This window comes from Miniopterus natalensis, chromosome 8 (genome assembly GCF_054644295.1).
Source record: "Miniopterus natalensis isolate mMinNat1 chromosome 8, mMinNat1.hap1, whole genome shotgun sequence".
In the NCBI taxonomy this organism is placed as follows: domain Eukaryota; kingdom Metazoa; phylum Chordata; class Mammalia; order Chiroptera; family Miniopteridae; genus Miniopterus; species Miniopterus natalensis.
Window position 1 is genome coordinate 49,734,361 of NC_142088.1, and position 23,646 is coordinate 49,758,006.

The window sequence follows — 23,646 nt, forward strand, 5'->3', positions numbered from 1 at the left end:
CTCTTCTTATAAAGCCACCAATCCTATCTAGCACCTCATCCTTGCAACCTCATTTAACCTTAATTAAGTCCTAAAAGCCTGATCTGCAAATATTATCAAACTGAGGAGTTAGGGCTTCAGCATACAAATTGGGAAGAGGAGCGCACAATTCAGTCTATAGCAAACAGTGTTACTCAAAAAAATTAGTTTGGTCTTGGCCAATAGGCAGCTGAGAAAAGCAAATCCTCCAAGATCCCACCACTTTACCTTTTTTTTTTAAAGCTCTCTTTGCTTTCTCCTTTGTATGTTTTAATCACTAATGTCAAAGTCCTGTTAGGAAAGGTCTCATGAACATCAAGTGTTTCCCATTTTCTGCTGGTTATTTGAAAGACTACAGTTAAAAGGACTACAATCCAGTCAGGGTTTTCCTACTTACTAGTTTTAGGAGTAACTTTTGCTAGATTAAGGAGTATCATAGAGCAAATTACTTTGCCTTCCTGGATGCGTTTTCTCAGCGATAAAATGGGATAACAGGATAACAGCCTTAAAGTGGGATAACCCAGCTGTTTTGCTGGACTGGGGGATCCAAGGAATGGAAGAGGGAGGTTATTTTTAAAAGAATGGAAGAACCTTGGGGTACTCTGCAGTGAGGAGGGCGGAGACCCGGTGCGCTGCACCCCGGGCATCTCCAGTTGTCCGCATTCCAGAGGAGGGGGGTCCAGCGCGTTCCTCAAGAGCCCGAGTTCACAGAGCAGCTTGGTTTACTGCAAGCTGCCTGCTGCCAGACCCGCAGTGTTTACCAGAAACCAGGTGGTTTGCAAACCCAGATGTCAGACTTCCTGTCCCAGAGATCCTCAACTCTTCCCCCCTCAACGCTGGAGCAAGAGGAGCGTGCACAGGACAGCCTCAAGCCTCCCCTCTCCCCACCCCAAAGGCAGGAATTTCTGGGATGGGCAGAGAGTTCACCGCTCCTCCTCCTCGTTTCCCAAGCCCGAGGGGGTAGGGCGGTGAAAACGTCCGCGGCTTTCCAGTCTCCCAGCCCGGAGCCCGCGGTGTCTGCGCACTGGGCGCCTGAGTGCGTCTCCGGGGCGCAGGGGCAGCGAGACCCTCGCGCGGCAGAGCGCCAAGGGCGCCGCAAGGCCGGGCGCCGGGGCTGTGGCGCTGGCCGAGGCCGGAGAAACACCCGGGCCCGGTGAGCCCAGTGGTTAGCGATGCTGCTGCTGTTCCTGCTGTTGCTGGGAGCGCCGCTGGGTTGTGCCGAGGATGCAGAGGCGGCTCTCACCCCCGAGGGGGTCCCCGAGTGGCAGAGTGAGTGTCCCCAGGGCCGGAGGGACCAGATGGGGACGTCGGGGCAGGGGTGGTCAAGGGAGTGCAGAAAGGGCGCAGCTGGGGCGGGCGTGGCTGGGGGGGGGGGACAGCTAGGGCGGCGGAGTTTTCCTGGTGGCCGCATCTCTGCAGTCCTGCGAAAGCCCTGCACCCCCTCCCTCGGCCCCCCATCCCCCAGGCTTGTGCGGCGGGCGCGAGGAAGGGCGGGGCCCGGGCTTGGGGGCAACTCCCCTCAGCTCCCGCGGCCAGGCACGGGGGTGGGAGACGGTCCACCGCGTGAGCTACAGGGTTGTTTATTTGGGAGGAGCATCTCTCGGATAAACGCCCGCAAAAGACGTTCCATCCCGTCCCCTCCCACGGTAAGTGCCCTGCGGGTGCGCGGCCACCTGTGGAGTGGCTCCCAGCCGGCCTCCCCTCTCCGCCCTTTCAGGGGAAGAAAACTTAACCTTCTCTATTTACGCCTCTCCGACCGGCCGGGGAGAGGCGCTGCTCTGGCCCTGATCGGCTGCGTGGACTGGAGCAAGTTACCACTCTGCTCCTTAGTCTCGCGCGTTAAGGAAAATGGGGTCTGTGACATCCGCGGGACGCTGGGGGTTAAATGAGCCCCTTGGTGAGGCGCGGGCACCTCAGGGAGCGGGAGCCGCCCCCACCCACCCGCAACACGTGTGCGCGCGGACCAGTTCACCAAACGTTTGTTGAGCACCTACTATGCGTAAGATTCGTAAAGGGATGTGCAGAGGCCCGCGAGGCCGTCCTGCAGGGGCCCACGCTAGCCTGGGCCCCTCGGAGGCGCAGGGGACGACGTCCCCAAGTGGAAGCTCGGAGTGAGGCGGGGCAGGGCCGGCTCAGTCCGCGGGGAGGAGCCCGCAGGCTCCCTCCATCTGCCTTTCGGGATAAGTTTGGGGAGGGGTCAAACAAGGTGTCATCAATGTCTGCGTTCATTTTTCTCCCTCTCAACATATTGTGTGTACATTTTTGAGGTGTCTTTTCTGGACTGTATTCTCTAGCACTCCCAGGAGGCTTTATCAGGAACAGGTTGGCAATTCTTATTCTAAAGTGGCCAAAGGTCAGGGGCCTCTTACCTCCTCGGTCAGTTCAGTAAAAATGCTACGTGGAAGCACATCTGACCCGCCGTGTGATCCGTCTCCACTAAGCGCTTACTGGGCAGCACCAATTCCTTTTAAAATGCGGGCTTAGCTTGAGCACTCGGTGTCCAGAATAGGGCAACAGCGGGCCTAGGACCGAAGCTGGAGCCGGGCCACACTGGGAGGAGTGCTGCTGATCTTCTGTCTAGGGTTCACACTCATGGGTTAATCCCTTCTACATGTAGCAGGCCCAAATCCTGGCCTGAGATGGTTTCTAATCAGTGCCTTCTCTTTAGTACTCAAGGGCACTCTGAAGCCAGAACCATCTGCGACTTCCTGTATGCTCCAGGTGACAGTGTGCATATGACATAGTTGGCACAGGGATTCTTCAGAAATGAAAATGCTGCTACTGATGTTCTAAAGAACGCAGAGATCATGTGGCATTGAGTGTACCAGTCCTCAAAAGGCTCCCTTCCTTGACTCCAATCGCCCACATCGATGAAATTTTAAGTATAATCTAGACAGGTTTGAAATCAAGTTTCTCCTGTCTATACAAAGATGGAAAAAACAAAATCTCAGCAATGGAAGGGACCTGACACATTGTCTACTCTAGGCACCCATTTTTCAGATGTGAAAGCTGAGGTATAGCTGTCTTTGGGGGTGTCTCGGTTATCACTGTGTTCAATGTACCATACTGACTTGCTTTTAACCATGCTGGCATCCACAGAGTAACCAGGAAAACATGTACCTATTTCAGTTTCATATCCACTAATACATGATATGTAATAATGCAAGACAGATTATACACATAGTATTTTTTTATCGGAATTGTTTGATATGTATTATTGATTGTTCTGATATGTATTATAAATATCCCAGCCTTGGGAGGTAGATAATTGATGGTATTGTGCTGACTTTTCAATCATTTATCAATAATTTTGTAGTCAAAAATCAGTAGATGCAGTGTCATGTAGCAGTTAAATTCATGGGCTCTGGGAACCAGACTGCCTGTGTTCAAATCCTGGCTCTACCGTTTACCAGCTGTGTGACCTTGGACAAGTTACTTAACCTCTCAGTTTCCTCATATATAAAAATGAACCTAATAATAATACTTAAGTGTTGTTCTTTTGTTTCAGTATCAACATAGCACCCTCTTCCTATGGCCAGTCCAGACCATTTTGGCAGGTTGACAGCCTATAATCATTATTTACTACCCTGTGCACAACACCATACTTGGCATGTCTGCAGTCTGTCTTCCTGCCTCTAATTGGTTATACCAAGGGACCCCATTGTGGTTCTGGAACCAGAGCATTTCTTCTAACTAGTGCTGACACTGGATATTACTTACTCAAGTACCCCAGATCCTGGGAGGGCAGTAGAGAGAATGAAGAAGGAAGTGTAGCAACCTGGGGAAAGGTGGGCATAGTCTCTATGGAGGTTGCTAAAGGAAATGAATTGGGGGGGGGGGGGGTAAGTAAAAGGATTTTGATGCTGTATTGATGGCTGAAATTATGTATGTGAAATGGCCCAAACCAACATAGGAGAGTTTCCTCTATGGCACTCAGCTTCCCAGAGGCCTCCTGAGTGGAGGGAGCCCATGGCTGAATCAGTTGTTGGGGATGGTCAAGTAGGCTCCTTAGGAATGACTGTTAACCAAGGGAAGTGAAGTGCTGATGAGCCTGAGGTCCAAGGGCTTGACCATGGGGCCCTATCTAAAGAGAAGAGTGTAAACTGGGTGGAGAGGGTAGGGGTGTCTCAACATCTTGTGCCAACAGGAAGAGAGGCAAGGAGCTGGATGCCTCCGTTGTTCATTCACTGCCTGTCAGGCACTATGTGCTTCATCTCCCTTTCTTGGTTTTGGTTCACTGGAAAGCAATCACTGAGACATATATTTATTTTGATGCAAGTAATTTATTCTAGAAGGCACAGTGAAGGAATGAGGAAATGAGACAGGGAAGAGACAGAAAACAGCCATTACAAGCAACTGGGGTTCAATTTCACAAAGGTCCTTCTGAGGGACCCAGTGAGGAGCAGGAAGCACAGACATTCATCTACCACTCCACCCATCACTCCTGGGGCACTAATCTCCTGGCCCTCTGGTCTACACAGAACTCTGTCAGGCAGGGAGACACAGAAGTCAGTGGGAGTAGATAAGAACTGTACCAGGTGAGTGACCTCCAGGTTCAGCAGTGAGTGTAGGGAGCCAGCAGAATCTTCCACTCACCTGCAGACTGAGGAGACAAAAATATGAGCAGGATAAGATACTGTTCCTAAGAGACTGAGAGTCCAGAGACAAATTCAGAAACACAAACAATTTCAAAACAGTAGAGTAGGTGTTTTGATAATAAGGAATGATGTAAGTGCTAAAGAGAAGCAGAGGAGGGACTGGCCTGAGGGGCTGGGGACTCAGAATAAGTGAATAGTTGTCATATGCAAAAGAGGAGCTAGAACATGCCCAGGAAAGCATAGAGTATGTGCAAAGGTACAGAATCACATGTTGGGCAACAGTAGTTCAACGGGCTGAAAGTTCTTGTCTGGGCTCTTTTGGATGGAAGAAAGTGGGCCCTGAAGGTCACTCGGGCAGGGTCTGGATGTAAGGGTACCAGGATCTCAAGGGGACCCAAGGACAGGTTCTCTGGTGCAACCAGACCTTCTCAGAACCAAGAACAAGCCACTGACATGAAGCAAAGACTTTCTTTCCCTCTCTCTGGCTGCTTTGTGGTCCCTGTTTAGTTCTGTTTTGTGGACTGGTTTCTTCTGCTTCAATTTGCAGGACCTTTCATGTGTAGTTCCCACAGCATCCTTGGAAGAGTTTCTTAATTTCCTAGGTAAGGAATCTGGCCACACTGGTAACAGCAAACTAGCCAGTCCCTATGCTCTGCCCTTGAATCAGAGGCCTTCCCATGGCTAGTAGGCCATGGTAGGGGTGTGAGATGCACACAGGGATGCTTCCCCACCAGCTCCTATGGATGAGTAGACCCTCAAAATAGGGTCATGGCAGGACAAGAAGCTGTGACATGTCTATACGTGGAAGCATGCAAGAGATGAGGAATGAAGAGGTTGGTTGGAGGCACTATGCTTGGGGGGGGGGGGGGGGGACCTGATTGGGTGACTGGATACTGCTGAGAAGGGTTTTGTGAGTTTGGACAAAGGAGAACCAGATCACACTTTTAAGTTTAGGAATGCCATGGGCAGTCTGGGACATGAAAAGGGCAACTTGAAGTGTAGCAAAGAAGCCACATGGAAAGTTAAAGCAATTGCTCATGAAGAAAGACTCTGATGACCCAAGCTAAAAGTCAGTTCCAGTAGGAATATTGAGAAGCAGAAAGTTTGGATTCAGAAATATGGGGTAAAGAGGAAGAAAATAAAAAATAATAGACGGTGAAAATTAAAAGATGGGAGAAATGGCACAATCAGAGGGGTAGATTATACAATGGAAATAAGGAGCTTTGGAAGTCAATCCAATAGTGATCAGATGCAAGGTTTGGTTGTAGGGGTGATCACTAACGTGGAGAGCAGGTGCAAGAAGGTCCTTGGAGCAGAGGAGGTTGAGGAACCAAGCATCCAGAGCAGTACAGACATACATGTCTGAACAAAGTTTCATCAACAAATTTCCTTAGTTAATGTGATGTGCTACTACTTTTCTACTCTCTTCCATTCTATTTTGTTTTGTAATGCTGGCCGTTAAATTGATCTCATGACCCATTAAATGGGCCACAACCTGCAGCTGAGAAAACACTGAGACAGAGTGTGGGATCATCTGTGCGCAAGTTAAAGGCTCTTGAGTGGGAAGGACAATGGAGAATCTGTCGGTGTCACATAGTGAATGTGAGGAAGAGGTTCAGGGTGGGGCAACCCAGCGTTGAGGAGGTTAAGATAGGCTGCCACCTGGGAGAGGTTTCTGAAGGAGGGTGATGAGAGCCACCACCTGAAGGCAGCAGTGGGGAGAAGTCGTGACCTTGAGATCTTCCCCATAGCTTCCATTCCTAATACAAAGGTAACAAGGCCCCTCTCGACTGCTCCTAACAGTATCTAATGTTTGGGGAGTGGTTAATACTTGCCCCTTTACATACATTAATACATAGAATCTTCACCAAAGTCAGGTAGGTACTATGAATGCACATCCTTCTTTTACAGATCTAGAAGGGACAAGCAACTAGTCTACAAGAACTTGTAGAGTAGGGATTCGAACCAGCCACTTAAGCACTAATGCAAAGAACCCCTCCATAGTCTTGTGACTCCATTAAATAGTTCATTCTGTATCCTGCTGTTTGATGGCAGCGTGTGATTTGATTTTGTAGCAAGAGGAAGGCAAGCCTCTTACTCTCTACAACTCCTCCTTTTCCAAACCAGTACTTCCCACAGGTAGGAGTGAATATTTCATAAAGCAGAAATGCGCAAAGCGAGTGATTGTTTTACATATATATTTTCTAGGTAATTCCTAAACTCTGGAGATTTGGAATTTAATTGAAAGCATATCAGATACTGGTCTAATTGCCCTTCCTGGCCGTAAATCACTCCAATCATATGACTCTGTTTCTCCCATCTCTATTGGTCATCTCTCAGAATCTTTTCTACTTCGTACAGTTCTTATCTCAGCTTCTCTGACAGGCTCCTTTCCTCTGAGCTTTGAGTCAGCATGGACTTCTAGTTTCCCTAGCTCTTTTTACTCTTTCTCACTAAGCTCCTAGTCTCTTTTCCTATTGTTGGTTGGTGCAGTAACTGATACCACACAATGGGGATTCCAAGCCAATGACTGGAAAGGTTGAGCCACACAGAGAGCTCAGTTGTCCCCTCAGGTCCCTTTTCTTGACCTAACAACTTACTTATTTATATCAAGTTTTCTGAAGAAATGATTCCTTTGTTTTGCCTCTTTTGAACTCAGTCTTATGTGATGAATCTTCATATGATTTATCAAAGTAATGTACTTGAGCATTTACAGACCTTTGCTCCCATTTTCTTTTAGAAATTATCCTTAGAAGGCTTTGAGGACATTTTCCAATACAAACCTAGGAACATAAATTATATTCTTTAATTGATCAAAGGGAAAGTAAATATTACAGTTCCTAAAAGAAACAAAACAACACCTTATAAATACTTGGAGAAGAATTTTTCATAAAGTCACTCAATAAAAATGGAGGAATATTATTAGAATTTCTATAAATTGGGTTCTAATGAAACAGAGCTAAACAAAACACCAAGAGGTTTCTGCATTCATGTGTGGCCACATGACTTTGTAATTTGTGATGCTTTCCAGACTGTAGTTCCAAACAAATATGCTAATAAAAAATGTTTATTGTTTCTGGGTTTTGGTATTCTGCTCTTGAGAACTTTCTTTTTTTTTCTTTTCTTTTTTTAAATTTATTTTGTATTAGTTTCAGGTGTACAACATAGTGGTTAGACAATCATAGACTTTACAAAGTGATCCCCCCAATATTTCAAGTACCCACCTAGCACCGTACATAGCTATTACAACACTATTGACTATATTCCCTGTGCTGTACTTCACATCCTCATGACTATTCAGTAACTACCTATTTAAACTTCTTAATCCTTTCACCCTTTTCACCCAGTCCCCCAAACCCCCTCCCCTCTGGCAGCCATCAGTCCAATCTCTGTATCTGTGAGTCTGAGAACTTTCCTTTTCAAATATGAAAATATAAACAGGAAATTCTAAGTGATTATCTAACTATAATTGTTGTCTTATTTTGCTGCTATTTTGCATTATCCATATTCAAAGTTAAGATTTGCTTTTTTCTTAGCATTTATAAAGTGGCCATAGGGACTGAGGTAATCATTATCAGGATCCGATGAGGCCAGCACTAATTTTAAACCCACTATGCAGATGGGGAAAACAAGGCAGATGTTCTTTACCTCCAAGCAGCTCTACCCTAAAAGAAATGCTCTGCAGTTTTCCACAGACTTTTCCCTACTGTGTTAGCCTTGTACAAATAAGAACAGGGCAGGCTTTATGGGCATGTGACCCGGGCAGTCTCATAGCGACCCATGCGCACAAGGACCTCAAACTTGGGGTTTAATCCTCTGTGGTTTGGGGTCTTGGCATTCTTAAACATTTTTATCTTTGAATTTGTGTCTTGTGCATGAAGTCCCATGGGACAGTGGAGCACGAGCCAGGGGCTAAAAGCTTTACCTCAAGCTCAGTCCCATCTCTTGTCACCTCCCCACTTCCCCTGGATGGGTTTTCAGCCTCCTTCTTCAGACTCCTGTCCTCCACCCCTGTGGCAACCAGGTTGCATTGGGGTTGGGGACTGGAGGCCCAGGGTCTGGGAGAGGATGACCAGTGGCATCTAAGAGCAGAGCAAGGCAGCGGCTGTACCCGCTGGGCTGACAGCACCTCTGTAGGTTCACCGGGGGATCTGAGTGGGAACCTATTGCCTGTTCCCAATCCAGGCACTGAATGTGCTCCCAGCTCCTTCTGGCATGGAAGCTGCAGTCACTCATGGGCCATGGGAAGTGGAGATTGACTCAACCTCCCTGCCCCAGCCAGGGCCCTGAATTTTCATTTTACTCTGGGCCCTGCAAATTAGGTAGCCAGCCTGAGTGAGAAGCATGGGGACAGTTATGGGCTGAATTGTGTACTCCTCAAAATTTCTATGTTCAAGTCCTAATTCCTCAGTACCTCATAATGAGACATTATTTGGAGATAGGGTCTTCACAGATGTACTCAAGTTACAATAAGGTGATTAGGGTGGGTTCTAATTTGATAAGATGGCTGTTCTCATAAGAAGGGGAAATTGGATCTAGAAACACGCATAGAGGGGAGATGATCTAAAGAAACACAGGGAGAAGGTAGCTGTCTGTAAACCAGGGAGCGAGGCCTGGAACAGACCCTTCCCTCATCGGCCCCAACGCTGCCAGCACCTTGATTTTTGACTTGTAGCCTCCAAACCTATGAGACAGTCATTCTGTTGTTTAAGCCAGTTAGTGAGTGGTGCTTTGTTATGGCAGCCCGTGCAAACGGACACAGGGGCTGACGATATTTTTACCATTAAAAGATTGTTTTGTTTTCATTTCAATTTCTATCTCCCACTTAAGGAAATGTATTTTTTTCTTAAATGGGTATATTCTCAAGGCAGTTAAAACGGGTAGTTCTTGTAAACACTTCGCTTTCAGTGACTTCACATCTTTCCCAGGGTTGGTTCGCTGGTGGCGGAGTTCTTTTCTGTGTTTGTTTGTTTTGCTGACCAGGACTGTGGGTCATATTCCCCCAGGGTTTCAAGGCGCCAGCGTTTGCGAGGGCAGCGTCGCAGGGTTCTGTCTCACGGTGTCTTGCCGTAGCTTGCTCTTTATAACGAACCAGGCTCCCTGGCTACTGAAACGGTGTACTTTCAACATAGCCACTGTCAATAATGATTTTTACGCCAGCAATGTCTGTTAGATACTTTAGAGTTAAATAAAAGCAAAAGGATGGAGAAATAAAGACAAAGCTAAAAGGAAGAAACACGTTTTCAACTCAGCTTAAAATTTCACTGGTAAGATACAGAGCTATAGCAAAGGACTTCTAAAGAGGTAAGATTTTCTGCAAGGGTCTCTTGCTAAATGAGGTGGACAGAGACAGAGGGACAGGGGAGGGAAGGAGAATGGCGGGGAGGACAGTCGGAAAGGGTTAATCCACTTCACATAGGGGTTGGTAAGAGGCAATTTGAATCCTGGTGGAGCTGATTAAGTTGGGTTTCATTCCCCCCCCCCCCCCCCCCCCCCCGGGAGCAAGAGTATTGTATGCCTCATGGAACTCGAAGGGACAATTTGGGGAGATTAGAGAGAAAGGGGAAAAGAGCACATAAAGAGATTTAGCAAGAGGGGTCCACGGCCTGTGGAGCTGGTGATTATCCAGGTTCAGAAGCTGCAGGGGAATAAAGAAGGCTCAATGTCAAGGACAATGCTCGGGCAGGGAAAGAGAAGGAAGTTCTGAGGCAGGGCGAGGAGATATTTTAAAAGGTGCTGAACTTTTTAGTTGATTAATGGAAGGCAATTCATAGGAAGCCACAGGCTTTGTTAGGAGCTGTCAGACTGTTAAGAGACAAACATCAAATCTCAGACTATCTGGGGTAAATGCCGATGTTCATTCAGAGAGGACAGGAAGGGCAGGCACACTTTTCACTTTGTTCTTTCAAGTACGATATATGTGCTGCAAGCATCAGAAATGCCTTGCTTATTGGTTTGGAAAGTCACGTTAAGAATCCAGATTTTCTGCATCGTTCAGCCATGAACGGGAATTGATTCAGCCAATTACAACATCCCTTCCTGCTACCGGGTAATCTAAGGAACACGATCAGATCTGAAGCCATTCTTCACCGGAGGGCACAGACCCAAATTTGTGTAGCTGAGAAAGGTCAGTCCACCTCAAGAGAGAAGCTGCTCACCTTTAGATTGGTTACAGATTGGACCCCTTCCATTCTGAAACTGAAATACTGTCAGGACAGCAAGGCACTGGGCAGACTCGAGACATGATAACCGGGCGCAAAGTGCATGAGCCCTGCACCAGCTGTGTGAGGGGATGGAGTAGAAGAGGCTTATTTAAACCCAGGGGAATGTGTAGGAGATTGAAATTGGATTGCAGTTGGCGAGCTGTGGCTTCCTAATAGCTTCTCTTAAACATTGTACTTGGTGTGAACCGTGCATTTGAACTTTCCCTTCCAGTTCCCTTAACATGGAGCAGCAAAGAGGCTGACTTTACGTGGGTATTGGATTAGGTGCCACTGTCATAGTGTAACTTGTAGAAGAAAGCCTTTTGCTTGCCTAAAATCCACCATAAAAGAAGAGTATGTCTTTAGGAATTGTTGTTTTGTTTGTTTCAAGTGTTTTTTGGTTAAATGTACAGAAACCTCATCAAGGCTTAATACTTCATAGCTTATTTACTTAACACTTCAAACTTTCAGCCAGTTCCAAAAGAGCTGTTTAAAGCAGAGGACACCAAAAGGAGACAGGGGTGATCAGAAGGGATGCTGAGAGTGAAGTGGGGGGACCTCAAGAGAAACCTCCCCCAGGTGCCTGTTGGCACTGTTTAAATAGATGGATCAGGCTGTAACAGTAGCCGCAGGCTTTAGATTCCAACCCCGTCGTATCCTAGGGATTGGCAGGCATCTGGCAGCCAATCGAATCTCTGAAGCCAGAAAACAAGTCATTGCAACTACTTTTTCCAGAATCCTCACATTCCATTGATCACTGAGTCCTGTCCTTTCTTCCCCCTCTGAATTCTCTCTCTAATGGCCGGAGTCTAACCACTCCCTCCCTTCCTTTCTCACCACCTCCAGCTGAGTTGATACTTTTCTCTCCCTTGCTGGATCATAGCAATAGTCCTCAGACTGTTCTCCAGTTCCACTCATGGACTGACCCATCACGCCTGCATGCAAACTCCTCTGGGACAAAAGCTTGGAATTTGCCTTTACCCCTATATTCTCTGCTCCTAAAACAAGGTGAGGCACACAGTAGGCGCTCAATAAATGTTTTCATTGAATGATTCACCACTCCGATTTGTCTTCCACACCACAGCCTCAGTCATGCCTTCTCTTGTTACAAAATTTGTCTTTCATCTGCAGAGTAACATACTAATTTCTGAATAAAATTCAAGTTATTTGTAAAATTACCCCCAGACCATCTCTTTCTAACTGCATAATTCTATGACTACCAAAGTCTGTATATAGCTAGGTTCTCGACACCCTACAGCTGATTCTTTTTGTCACCTCTGAACTTTGGTGGCATTTGTTCTGTCCAGAATGCCCCCTTACCTGACTCGTCACCCTTTCATCCATAGACCCCTTCTTTTATCCTGAACTCTCTTTCTGTAGTGAAGACAGGCATCATGCTAGTCTAGTTCACCAATGTACTTCCATGTGTGACAAATATTAGGCTCCTAATAAATAATATTTGTTGAATGAAAATGTGTGTGTATGTGTGTGTGAGAGAGAGAGAAAGAAAGAGAAAGAGAGATTTTGATTTATTTGATCTTCTTAGTCAAACAGACCCTTCCTTCTACCCCTGGCTTCTACCTCATTGCACTTACACCTGTTATATCAAAATATACTTTATCAGTAAGTTATAGTTCTTTCTGTACATTTCATGAAATCCCAGGGAGAACATCAGCTCCCTGAGGGCAAACACTATGACATATATGCTCTTTTATCTGCAAGGTTCCTAACACATGCCATATTAGGCATTCAATAAATGTTTACTTGAAATTACAAATCTCTTACTTTAAATTGCAATAACCTACAGCAGTTCATTGTCTTCTTTCTGGGTTATAAATGAATGTGTGTAAGTAAAGCTAGACATAGACCAATATGGTCCTCACTGAGTATACAGCTATAAAACTTCTATGACAAAATGAATTTGGAAAAAAGATGTAAAGGAATGATTCAATTAAATGAGCTTTACAGTCCCATCCAGCTCTGAAGTTCATGGTTCTGCATTTATGGGTAAATTCAATCTTCTCTGCCATGTCCATATTCCTTCCAACACTGTTTTGCTGCTTCTTCCCTGGAAAATGGTCAAGTGTCAAGTGCGTGTGCGCACACACACACACACACACCCACTCAGAAGAGTCTAATGACGCTGATAAGTTGTGTCCACCTCCCACATGACATTTCTTGAGAATCCGGTCAAATGCCTTAAATTTTGGTCTATTTTCTTTTCCCTTTTTATAAATCACTTGTTTTTAAGTGTTTCTTTTAATTATCATGTTTTCTTTGGGAAAGATAGAACTCTCTTTCTTATCATAAACTAAAAGAATTCTCATCATTCTAGAACAAATAGATACAGTTTTTCTGTTTGTTTGTTTGTTTATTTTCATTTTTTTTAAGAGGATTCACCTGAGCTATAGTCTACACATCTAGAATTATGTTTGGTAAAAGGAGAAGAAATTGGATTTTTTTTTTTGGCATTTTATATTTTTATTTTTCGATTACAGTTTACTTTCAGTATTGTTTTGCATTGGTTTCAGGTGTACAACATAACATAGTGGTTAGATAATCATACAAATAAACACAGCTTTAAGAGACAAATAGATATTATGACAAATAATTTTTCTATCTATCTCTAGCACTCTACCCAGTGCCTATCACATAGCCAGCACCCAGTAAATGCTTGTTGAGTGAATGAATGAATGAATGAGTGAATGAATGAATGAATGAATATTCTACATGCAGTCATGAAAGGACAACCCTAAACTTAAGTTCAACACTTGATCAAGGAATCATTCTCCTCCCACTCCTTAGAAAAGTACATGTTATCCTGTGGGGCTCAAAGGTGAGTGTAAAATTCTCTTTTCCCAAAAAAGATCTGAGAAGTAGAGAACAGAACCACTGTCTTCCATGGTTTTTATTTAGGAAAAAGATAAAATTTAGTTTATAAGTTTCTTCTAGTAATTCAACCCTTTTCTCCTCCTACTTATAATTATGAAGGGAAGAATAATAACATTTAATGCAGAGAGATTTAGTAGTCCTGGCAGTACTTCATTAATCACTTAATCAGTGTTCAAGCAGAACTGATGTCCTTGACATATACAATCAATCTTGGTTCCTCCCACATTTGATTTTCATACTTTTTGAAATGTGGCTACAGACACTAACTACAGTGGCTTATTTTCACATTATGTTTTTGTTACAACCAATATATGCATATAATAATCAGAATATTGATACCTATGTTGGGTCTCCTCATAGTCCATTTGAAAACTATTGTTTTCTCTTCACTGAATTTACGGAGAGTAATGCTGCTAGGACCAGATTCTATTATAGCTTAATGGGAAAGTGAGCTTGGGTCATTTTTTTAGCCTTGTATGGCATAGTATTCTTTTGGAGATGACAGGGTTATTATTATTGGTTAAGTCAGAGCCACTTGTTTTGATACATTCTGAAGAACTTTTCCAGCTACATTCTGAAGGCAGCTGGGCATGGAAGGTAATAGCAGTTCAAAACTGAGTAACATGGGGTTAAGTTTGTCTAACATCTTCTGCTTTGGAAACGTATTGTTATGATCACTGGAGTGACTACAGAAGTCCTGATTCTACCACTCCTTTTCTCTTAACACTTCGTAATTTGGATGTTTAAAAACATCATGCACCTCAAATTTTAGTGATATTTAATTTCCATGTCCACTTCCTCACAGACCATCCATACACTGCTTGTTGACATCACGTATTTCTCTCTTTCTTACAAAAGAGCTGCAATATAGACTTTACAAATAGATAGTGTAAAAGATGAACAAAGATTTAATTCATACATATTGGACATATATTTGAACAAACACGACAATAATTTTGTTATCTGTGTGTTTGAAGAATATTGCTTTCACCATGAAAGGTGATATCATGGTATTCAAGGTTTGTTTAAAACTAATAAGTCAGCACCCAGTGTGTGCTGCAGAAGCTAAAGTAAAAATGAGCTTTTGTTCTAATGATGGAAGAAGAGAAGTCTTTGGAGGATGCTCTGGTTAGCACTCTACAGACAGAGAATCAGGAAGCCGGAGGGGTCATGATAACAATAAGAACAACTCGCATTTACTGAAGTCTTCCCACACCAAGGCAGTGTATGGTGTGCTTTGCGTGGATTATTTAATGGAATACTCTCCTTTTCTTTTTAATTAAATTTATTGGGGTGACATTGGTTAATAAAATTATATAGGTTTCATGTGTGCAATTCTATGATACATTACCTGTATATTGCATTGTGTGCCACCATCCAAAGTCAAATCTTCTTCCATCACCACATATTTGACCCTTTACCCTCATTATTCCCCCAGCCCCTTATATCCCACATATGAGTGAAATCATATGGTTCTTGACTTTTTCTGCCTGACTTACTTCGCTTAGCATGGTAGTCTCAAGATCCACCCATGTTGTTGCAAATGGTAGTGTTTCATCCTTTCTTATGGCTGAGTAGTGTTCCATTGTGTACATGTATCGCCTCTTCTTCATTCAGCCCGCTATTGAAGGACACCGGGGTTGTTTCTATGTCTTGACCTCCGTGAACAATGCCACATTGAACATAGGGGTGTATATATCTTTGTGAATAAGTGTTTTCAAAATTTTGGGGTAGAGACCCAGAAGAGGATTTTTTGGGTCACATGGTAACTCTATTCTTTTTTTTATTTAATACTCACCCAAGGATATGTTTATTGATTTTTAGAGAGAGAGAGAGAGAGAGAGAGAGAGAGAGAGAGAGAAAACATTGATGTGAGAGAGAAACATTGATTGGTTTCGTCCCTTATGTGCTCCAACCAGGGATTGAACCTGCAACCATTTTGGTGCACAGGACCACGCTCCAACCAACTGAGCCACCGGGCCTGGTGGTAACTCTATTATTTTTAAATTTTTGAGGAAACCCCATATTGTTTCCCATAGTGGCTGTACCAATTTACATTGCCACCAGCAGTGAATGAGGCTTCCTTTGTCTCGTTAATAATAGCCATTCTAGCAGGTGGCATGTCATTGTAGTTTTGATTTGCATTTCCCTAATAGCTAGTGAAGTTGAACATCTTTTCATATATCTATTGGCTATTTGTATGTCTTCATGGGAGAAGTGTCTGTTCAGATCCTCTGCCCATTCTTTTATTTGGATTGTTTGTTCGGTGTTGAGTTGTATGTGTTCTTTATATTTTTTTTGATATTAACCCCTTGTTGGAGCTGTTGTTTGCAAATATCTTCTCCCATTCAATTGGTTGCTTTTATGTTTTGTTGATGAATTTTTTTTTCACTGTGCAGAAGATTTTCAGTTCGACATAGTCCCATTCATTATTTTTGCCTTTACTTCCCTCACCTTTGGGGTCAAATTAATAAAATCCTCTCTAAGACCAAGGTCCATAAGTTCAGTACCTATGTTTTCTTCTATGTAATTTATTGTTTCAGGTCTTATATTCAGGTCTTTGATCCATTTTGAGTTAATTTTTGTATATGGGGTCAAACAATAGTCTATTTTTATTCTTTTGCATGTAGCTTTAATGGAATACTCTTAACATACTTATGAGACCAGTGTCATACATATTTCCAGTTCATAGGAGAAAGGCGAGGCTCACAGAGATCAAGAAATCTGTCCAAAGTTACAACACTAGTCTGTGGCAGGTCTGACTGATTCCAGAGTTCTTAACAACTAACAAAGTAGTCTAGCCACCTATCTTAAGTACATAAAGCTCAGAGGGCTAAAGTTCAGCCAGTTAGTTGCAGGGCTGGGTATATTTGAACATATATATTAGATAGAAGATAAACTACAGAACAATTTATGGTAAAATAATTATCCTATAGTAAAAAGTAAATGGAACTCTGGGCAAGCTAGAAAGTAATTAGTAGATTACAACAGAAATTAAGGTGAACATTCTATCCTGGCATGAAAAGGTGAAAAGGAGAGCTGCAGTGAAGGTTAATTATCAGAATCCACATCACACTGGCATGACGTGGATTTGAACTTGAGTGACTATTACTAATAACCATACAGACGTGGGCTTCATTAGGAAAACAAATTTCCTGATCTAAATGAAATCTCCTTAAACCATTCATTCTCTCCCCTGGACTGCACTACACACTCCCTCCTCTTTTGCTCTGATGTCTGTGATCAAAGCAATTTTCTGACAACTAATTCAACTCCTCAAATAAATGTTTATAAGTAAGGTTATCAATTATTAAACGAAGTATAACTTTCACTTATACATTAACAATCTTTTTTTAACAATGTGTTAAGTGATTTTGGTTATTGTAAATCACCTTCTCTCAGCCTCAGTAACTTTGGAAAAACCAAAAGAACTTTAACCAAAAGAAGCATAATTCCTATGCACTGATATGTAATTTTGGTTATTGTAAGTCACCTCTCAGCCTCAGTAACTTTGGAAAAACCAAAAGAACTTTTACCAAGAGAAGCATAATTCCTATGCACTGATATGTGAGGAAGCTCATTCTGTACTGTTCCAAATCGCTAGAGAGCCTCTGCCTGTCCCTGCTATCCCAGAGCTACATGGCACGACTTGCCTTAAACTGCAGCTATTTTAAGGGAACCTGATCATGTCCCTTCAGATGAAGATTGGACAGGAAGTAAAATATAAGAGAATAACCTAGTTAATGGGAAAACAAAAGAGCTCTTGGACCTGACCAGACATTCTGGGCTGAGTAACCTCAGCAACCAGGGCCTAAGCAGCACCTGCCAGCATGTTTAATCAATGTGCTCAGGACCTTCCATGCTTAGCCTAAAAAAGTTAGATGTGATTTCCACCTTCAGGAGGATGAGTTCATAATTGTATAATAGGTGTTTTCCAGGCCAGTGACTTGAGGTGGAGTCGGGTTGCAGGCAGGTAACTAGAATGTATTCCCTGGGTGGGCCCAGCCAGCTTTTCCCCAGGGAACTCGCCCAAAACCCTCCTTCTGCTCCAGCAAGCGGAAGCTCAAGGCTGTATCACAGAATGCTCACTTTCTCCACATCTCCGTGTGGCCTGTGAGCTTTTGCTGCCAGTGTAGTGCTCTTACACCTCTCACATATCTAGGTGTGCAGCCTCAACTGGTGTCCTGGCATCTATCTGCTCCTGCTGGTCCCACCCAACAAGGCTGCTCCTGCAAAGAAGCCATCCCCATATCAGAGGTCCCCACTGTTCTACTCCTAATGGATCAAGCACAGAAAGCAAACACAGAGAAGCATTTATTTCTCACCAGCATGGCATCTTGTATCAAGACACAAAGCAGTACTTCATGTCTGTCCTTTGGATTTTTAGCAGAAATTTCATGGTAGAAATTTCTGTTTCGGTGGCTCTTGATTCAGCTGCCATGTTCCTAGCATTCAGGCACTTGTCTGGAGAAAACCAGTGTCACCATACCTTTAGGCACCCAGTATCCCTCTCCTCTATCCCTGAGTGTTATTCTCAATATTTGCTCTCTATCATGTTGTGGAGAGCTCCTTCTCTATCAGTAACATTTTTGAGTGGACTGACAGGTAGCCTTCATTACTGTAGGGCCATGGAGTTCTTAGATCAGAGGTCTCCTATGAGCTCCAATGAGCCCATTTATGCTTCCCAAGAAACTCCTGTTTTGAGCAAATAAACTTTCTTGGTGGACCCCACCCATCAACTCCAAATCTAGTCAAATGGCTGCCAATTGTGACATTTCACAACTTACACATCTACACTGTGATCCTCATGACACTAGATAATTATATATGAAAGTCCCATACCATATCTTCTGTTTTGCTGTTTCAGACAAAGGAATATTCATCATCCAAAGTGAGAGCCTCAAGAAATGCATTCAAGCAGGCAAATCTGCCCTGACCCTGGAGAACTGCAAACCACCAAACAAGTACATGATGTGGAAATGGGTTTCCAACCACCACCTCTTTAACATAGGTGGCAGCGGTTGCCTGGGCCTGAATTTATCTGATCCAGAGCAGCCGCTGAGCATCCATGAGTGTGATTCCACCCAGGTTTCCTTGAGGTGGCGCTGTAACAGGAAGACGATCACCGGCCCGCTGCAGTACATGGTGCAGGTGAAGCACGACACGCTGGTGGCCTCCGGGAAATACCTTCACAAGTGGATTTCCTACATGTCAGGTGGCGGAGGCATTTGTGAATATCTGCACCAAGGTAAAAAAAAAAAAAAAAAAAAAAATTTAAACCAAAGTATACTCATGAAATGTATTTAGACCCCCACGTGTACTTAGACTTCTGCTAAATACTTTTCAGTAGCTTACTCGCTTAATATAAAAGGGTGACCGGAGTCTTGTAATGGGCTTTCTAAATTCTCCTAAAGAAGCAGAATTTCTCAGAAGTTAAAGGTATCAGAGGAGAAAACACTGACCTTTGGGAATCAATGGAAACAGGAGACAGTACAAGGGTACAAGAGGAAAAGAGAATATGAAGGTGAAAGGGAAAGATCTTTGAAGTTAAAGGCTTGGCAGGATGAATATAAGAACATCTCCTGCCACCATTTCTCGTATTGTAGAGGCTCAGTCCCGGGATGGACTGTGTCTGCGGCCACCTCGATGCCTCCAGTGCCTTGCTGGCCTCTGTGTGAGGTCACCGTACAAGGCATTTAAAACAGACTGTTGTCAGGGGTCATTTGGTGTGTGCCAAGGAATGGAAAAGAGTGGTGTGTGGTTTTTTTTGAAGGGGCTTTCATTTTTCACAGTTCTATAATATTTGGCATTTTTAAACAGAAAAAAACACACACAATAAAAGAAAGAAAGCAGCATAGTTAAATTCTGACACCCCAAACCTGTTCCTCACGTTTTGTTTGGTAGTTCTCTTCACTCATTCACCCGTCCATTCATCACCTATCACACACTTATTTTCTCAGGCACAGTGCCAGGCATTTGCTTCACAAAGGCCAAGACAGCTGTGGCCCTGCCCTCAGGGTGTTCAGTAGAATTATGCCTTAATAAGAACATGCCTATCTAAAAACTCTGTACCACTCCTAGGAAGCAGAGCAAGGAACTCCAAAGATCCAACGCAAGACTTTCTCCTGTACCTGCAACAAATAAGTAAAGAGATGGAGCTAAAAGCAAGCTATTTTCAGGACTCACTACAGTGAAACAAGTGCTGCAACCCAGCTCTCCAAATAATTACAATTCCGAGGAAGAGCATGACATTTTGCTTTATATTAACATTTTAGCCATATGCCCACACAACGCATGCAGGGAATAGTGAGTGGAAGGCAAGGACTGAAACAAGAGGATGTGTCCTGAAATACCAGTAGTTTCTAAACAACCTTAGCCTCTAGGGATGGTGCTGGGTGAGTTCAGTCCAGCCCCTGCCAGTTGTGGGAATGGGGTGGGTATCCCCACAGCCAGCCCTTTCCCTCCAGGGCCTAGTGACTCCAGGGTGACCCTGATCCTCCTCACCACAGAAAGCCCCGGGTGAGTCATGAAGAGCTGTTGTTTCTTGCTTAAGGCCAAGGATGACGGATCACAGAAATACTCTGAGAAAGCAGCCAGCAGGCCACCTTGGCACTGTCGTGTCTCTGTCTCCAAGACGACTGTAGAGGCCTCCCAGCCCTTCCTCCCTCTTTGCCCCCCTCCCTGTGTGGGTCCCGTTTGCCACCCTGCACCCCAGTGAGTCTTTAAAAATGGAAACCTGATCATGTGATTTTCTCATTCAAAACTCACTAGTGACTTTCCATCATGGTCAGAGAAAAGGCCACAGTCCATAACGTGGCAGAGAGGGCCTCTGTGAGCTGACCCTCTGTACTTCCCTGACTCCACCTCCCATCGCTCCTGCGTGCTCCTCTGCATTCATCCCACACATCTTGTTGCAAGTTCTTCGTATTTGCTGTTCCCTCTGCCAGATGACCCTTTTCCAAATATTTGTACCCTTGCTTCTCCCAGTTCCTATTCAGAGAGGACTTCACTAACCACTGGGTCCAAAATAGTGCCCCTTCTCTCTCTCTCTTTCTCTCTCTCTCTCTTTCTCACACACACACACACACACACACACACACATTCTGTCTTCCTACCCTATTTTGTTTTTCATCATGGTACTTATCACCACCTGAAATGATGTGTTTCCTTGTGTATTTGTTTTCTTTTTGTCTCTCCCCACTAGAACAGATGCTCCTTTTGAAAGGGAACTTTTACCACTTTGTTCACTGTTATATCCCCAGTGCTCAGCTCATTAAATGCTCAATAAATGTTTGTTGGATGAATAAATTAATGAAGGCCCATGAAGCTCTTGAGGCTCAGATGCTGATCACTGACATAGGTGATATTTTAAAGTAAAATCCTCATTAAATTTTCCTTCCCATCCTTTCACAAATGTGTATGCACCATAGCAGTGCACCATCGTGAATAAACAAGGAGATAAATATATACAAACACCATTTGTGAGCACGTCCTCTGAACCCAGCACTAGCCTTGCACATTTACATTCACGAGACAGTGGGGTCCTGAGGTTCTCTGTGGTATAGCAAGAGCTTTGCCCACTCTAGGTTCTCAGTCATTAAAAAAATGCATTCTCCGTGTGACAGTTTCCAAAGATCAAGCTGGCATAATATTAATTTGACTTTGTCTTTTCCTCTCCTAGACTTGTATACCCTCAAAGGGAACGCCCACGGGACACCATGCATGTTTCCCTTCCAGTTTAACCACCAGTGGCATCACGAATGCACCCGGGAAGGGCGGGAAGACAACCTACTGTGGTGCGCCACGACTAGCCGATACGAAAGAGACGAGAAGTGGGGATTTTGCCCAGATCCCAGTAAGAATGAATCTTCTCTTTCCCCTATGTCATGAATGAATCAAGGACGATTAGGAAGTTATCTGTACCTAAAGAAAAGCACTGGGATGGATATATTGAAGTCTGAATAAGCACTCTGATTCCAGTTATCCAAACTTGATTTTATGTTTGTTTTTGCCTTGAAAGGACAATTCTAATGTATATTCCTTTTTTTCCTTATATTCAAAAGATGTTAATTAGCCATTCTTCAGTAAGCTTAGTCTACACGGGTGCTTTAACCGGAATCAAATGATCATACTCTGTGATCTCATTAATCCCAGCTCCCGGCAACATACTTAAAAACTCAGTTATCCCTTCAATCCACTTTCTCTTATGAGTTGCCTTGATTTCTCCAAGTTCAGACTCCCTGTCATGGCGTTGTCACATCCAGGCATCAGCTGGGTCCTTGACGATCTTTCTACAATGGCAGACAATGAGTTCTCAGTCTTGATTCCCTTTTCTTATTACTCGATTCCTAGGTATTTAAACCTCAAAATATTTTCCTTTTCTTAACCTGCCTTTCAAGGTCCAGTGACAACTGCAATATCCTAACTATTTTTTCAGTTAGTACTTTGCTACTTTATTTTATTTACATAAAATGTTTACAATGGTTCCTAAACATTGGGGAATATTTATATATACCTTCCACTCTCTATACTCAATTTCCTTCACCTTGGTTCCTGCGAGTCAGAGAATATAGCTTTTATAACCTCATCTTCTATGCCTACCTTCCGCTCCACATAAGTAATAAAATACAGCAAATAAATTTGAAACAAAAGCAAATTGAAGAGATTAACTCCAAATAATCTTCTGACTGATAAGTTACCTGTAGATTGTTTTCTAATTTAGGAGCCACTATGGCTTAGTGAATATGAATGAGCAGAGGCTTTGAAATCAGATAGACCACTATTGGAGTCCTTCCTCCCAATGATGAGATCTTAAGGCTGATTTTCCTGCCATAAAATGGAGAGAATAGCAGTACGATTAAGGTAATTGAGAGGAACCAATTAATTAGATGATGCATTTAAGGCACCTATAGTACCTGGCACATGATAAGCATATCATCATCATCATCATCATCATCATCATCATCATCAGCTCTAACTTACTCTTTCAGCATGCACTTGTGAATCAATGATCCTGCCTCTTTATTGTCTGTCAGGGGCACTAAGCTAGGTAGGCACAGTGGTGAATACCAAGAATGTTAACACTTAAGACTCTCCCTTCAAAGAACTTGGCATCTAGATGGAATACAGGACAGACAGAATTTGCTCTGTGCTAGAAAATGCAGTCTATATTTGATAAGATGCTCTAGAATCACCTGGGGGGGGGGAGTTAAAAATGCACATCCTACTCCCCTCCCAGAGACACAGTGGGACCGGTGTGTGGGACCCAAGCATTGGCATTGTTGACAAGTGCCCAAGGTGATCCTGCTGCAGATAATTCTTCATCAGACAATTCCTAATATGGAGGGAATTCTATGCAATATACAGCAATATACAGGAATGGTATTAAGACATTAAACAACCAATATGGTATGGGCTATTGACCAGAGTGGAGACCTTAATGTGGCAGTTAGGAGTCCCATACTCCCACTGCTGGTATTAACCCCTTAGCTGCCAAATTGTCAGGAAAATGTGGAGGGAGTGCAAAGGAGACTAAGGCAGCAAAGGGCACTCAAGGAGCCGAGGACAGTAGCTCACCAACCAGCATGAAAGTATTTTTTATTGAAAGTACTGCCAGATCATCAGCCTTCTCTATCTGAATCTGAATGCATGTATGTAGGTATTTGTGCATGCAATCCCTACACTCCTTGGATCCTTTCATTAGATGTCATATTATTTGCATTAGCTTCTCTTTCCATTTCCATCTCTAATAAATGTCCTTATTGAAAATAAATAAACCAATACCAAAAAATTAACATGTATTTCACATGACCAATTTTTTTTTAAGCTACAGTATTCTCCTTGAGGCTCTGCAAAGATCACTGTCACCATCCTTTGTCCCTTTTAGCCAATTATGGTTTCCCTGGTGGAAGCCTGGGTTTAGTGGTGCTCTGGGC

General features: G+C 43.6%; 1 protein-coding gene across 2 annotated transcripts in view; it reads left to right on the plus strand.

Annotated features, from left to right (window-relative positions):
* Positions 1-1,190: 1,190 nt before the first annotated feature.
* PLA2R1 (phospholipase A2 receptor 1) overlaps positions 1,191-23,646 on the plus strand; it is a 93,995-nt gene continuing 71,539 nt past the window's right edge. For both annotated transcript variants that reach the window (XM_087819816.1, XM_087819817.1), the window contains exons 1-3: positions 1,191-1,287; positions 18,579-18,959; positions 21,393-21,566. In XM_087819816.1, the coding sequence (XP_087675942.1) occupies positions 1,191-1,287; positions 18,579-18,959; positions 21,393-21,566 (652 nt within the window). The remainder of the gene's footprint in view (positions 1,288-18,578; positions 18,960-21,392; positions 21,567-23,646) is intronic.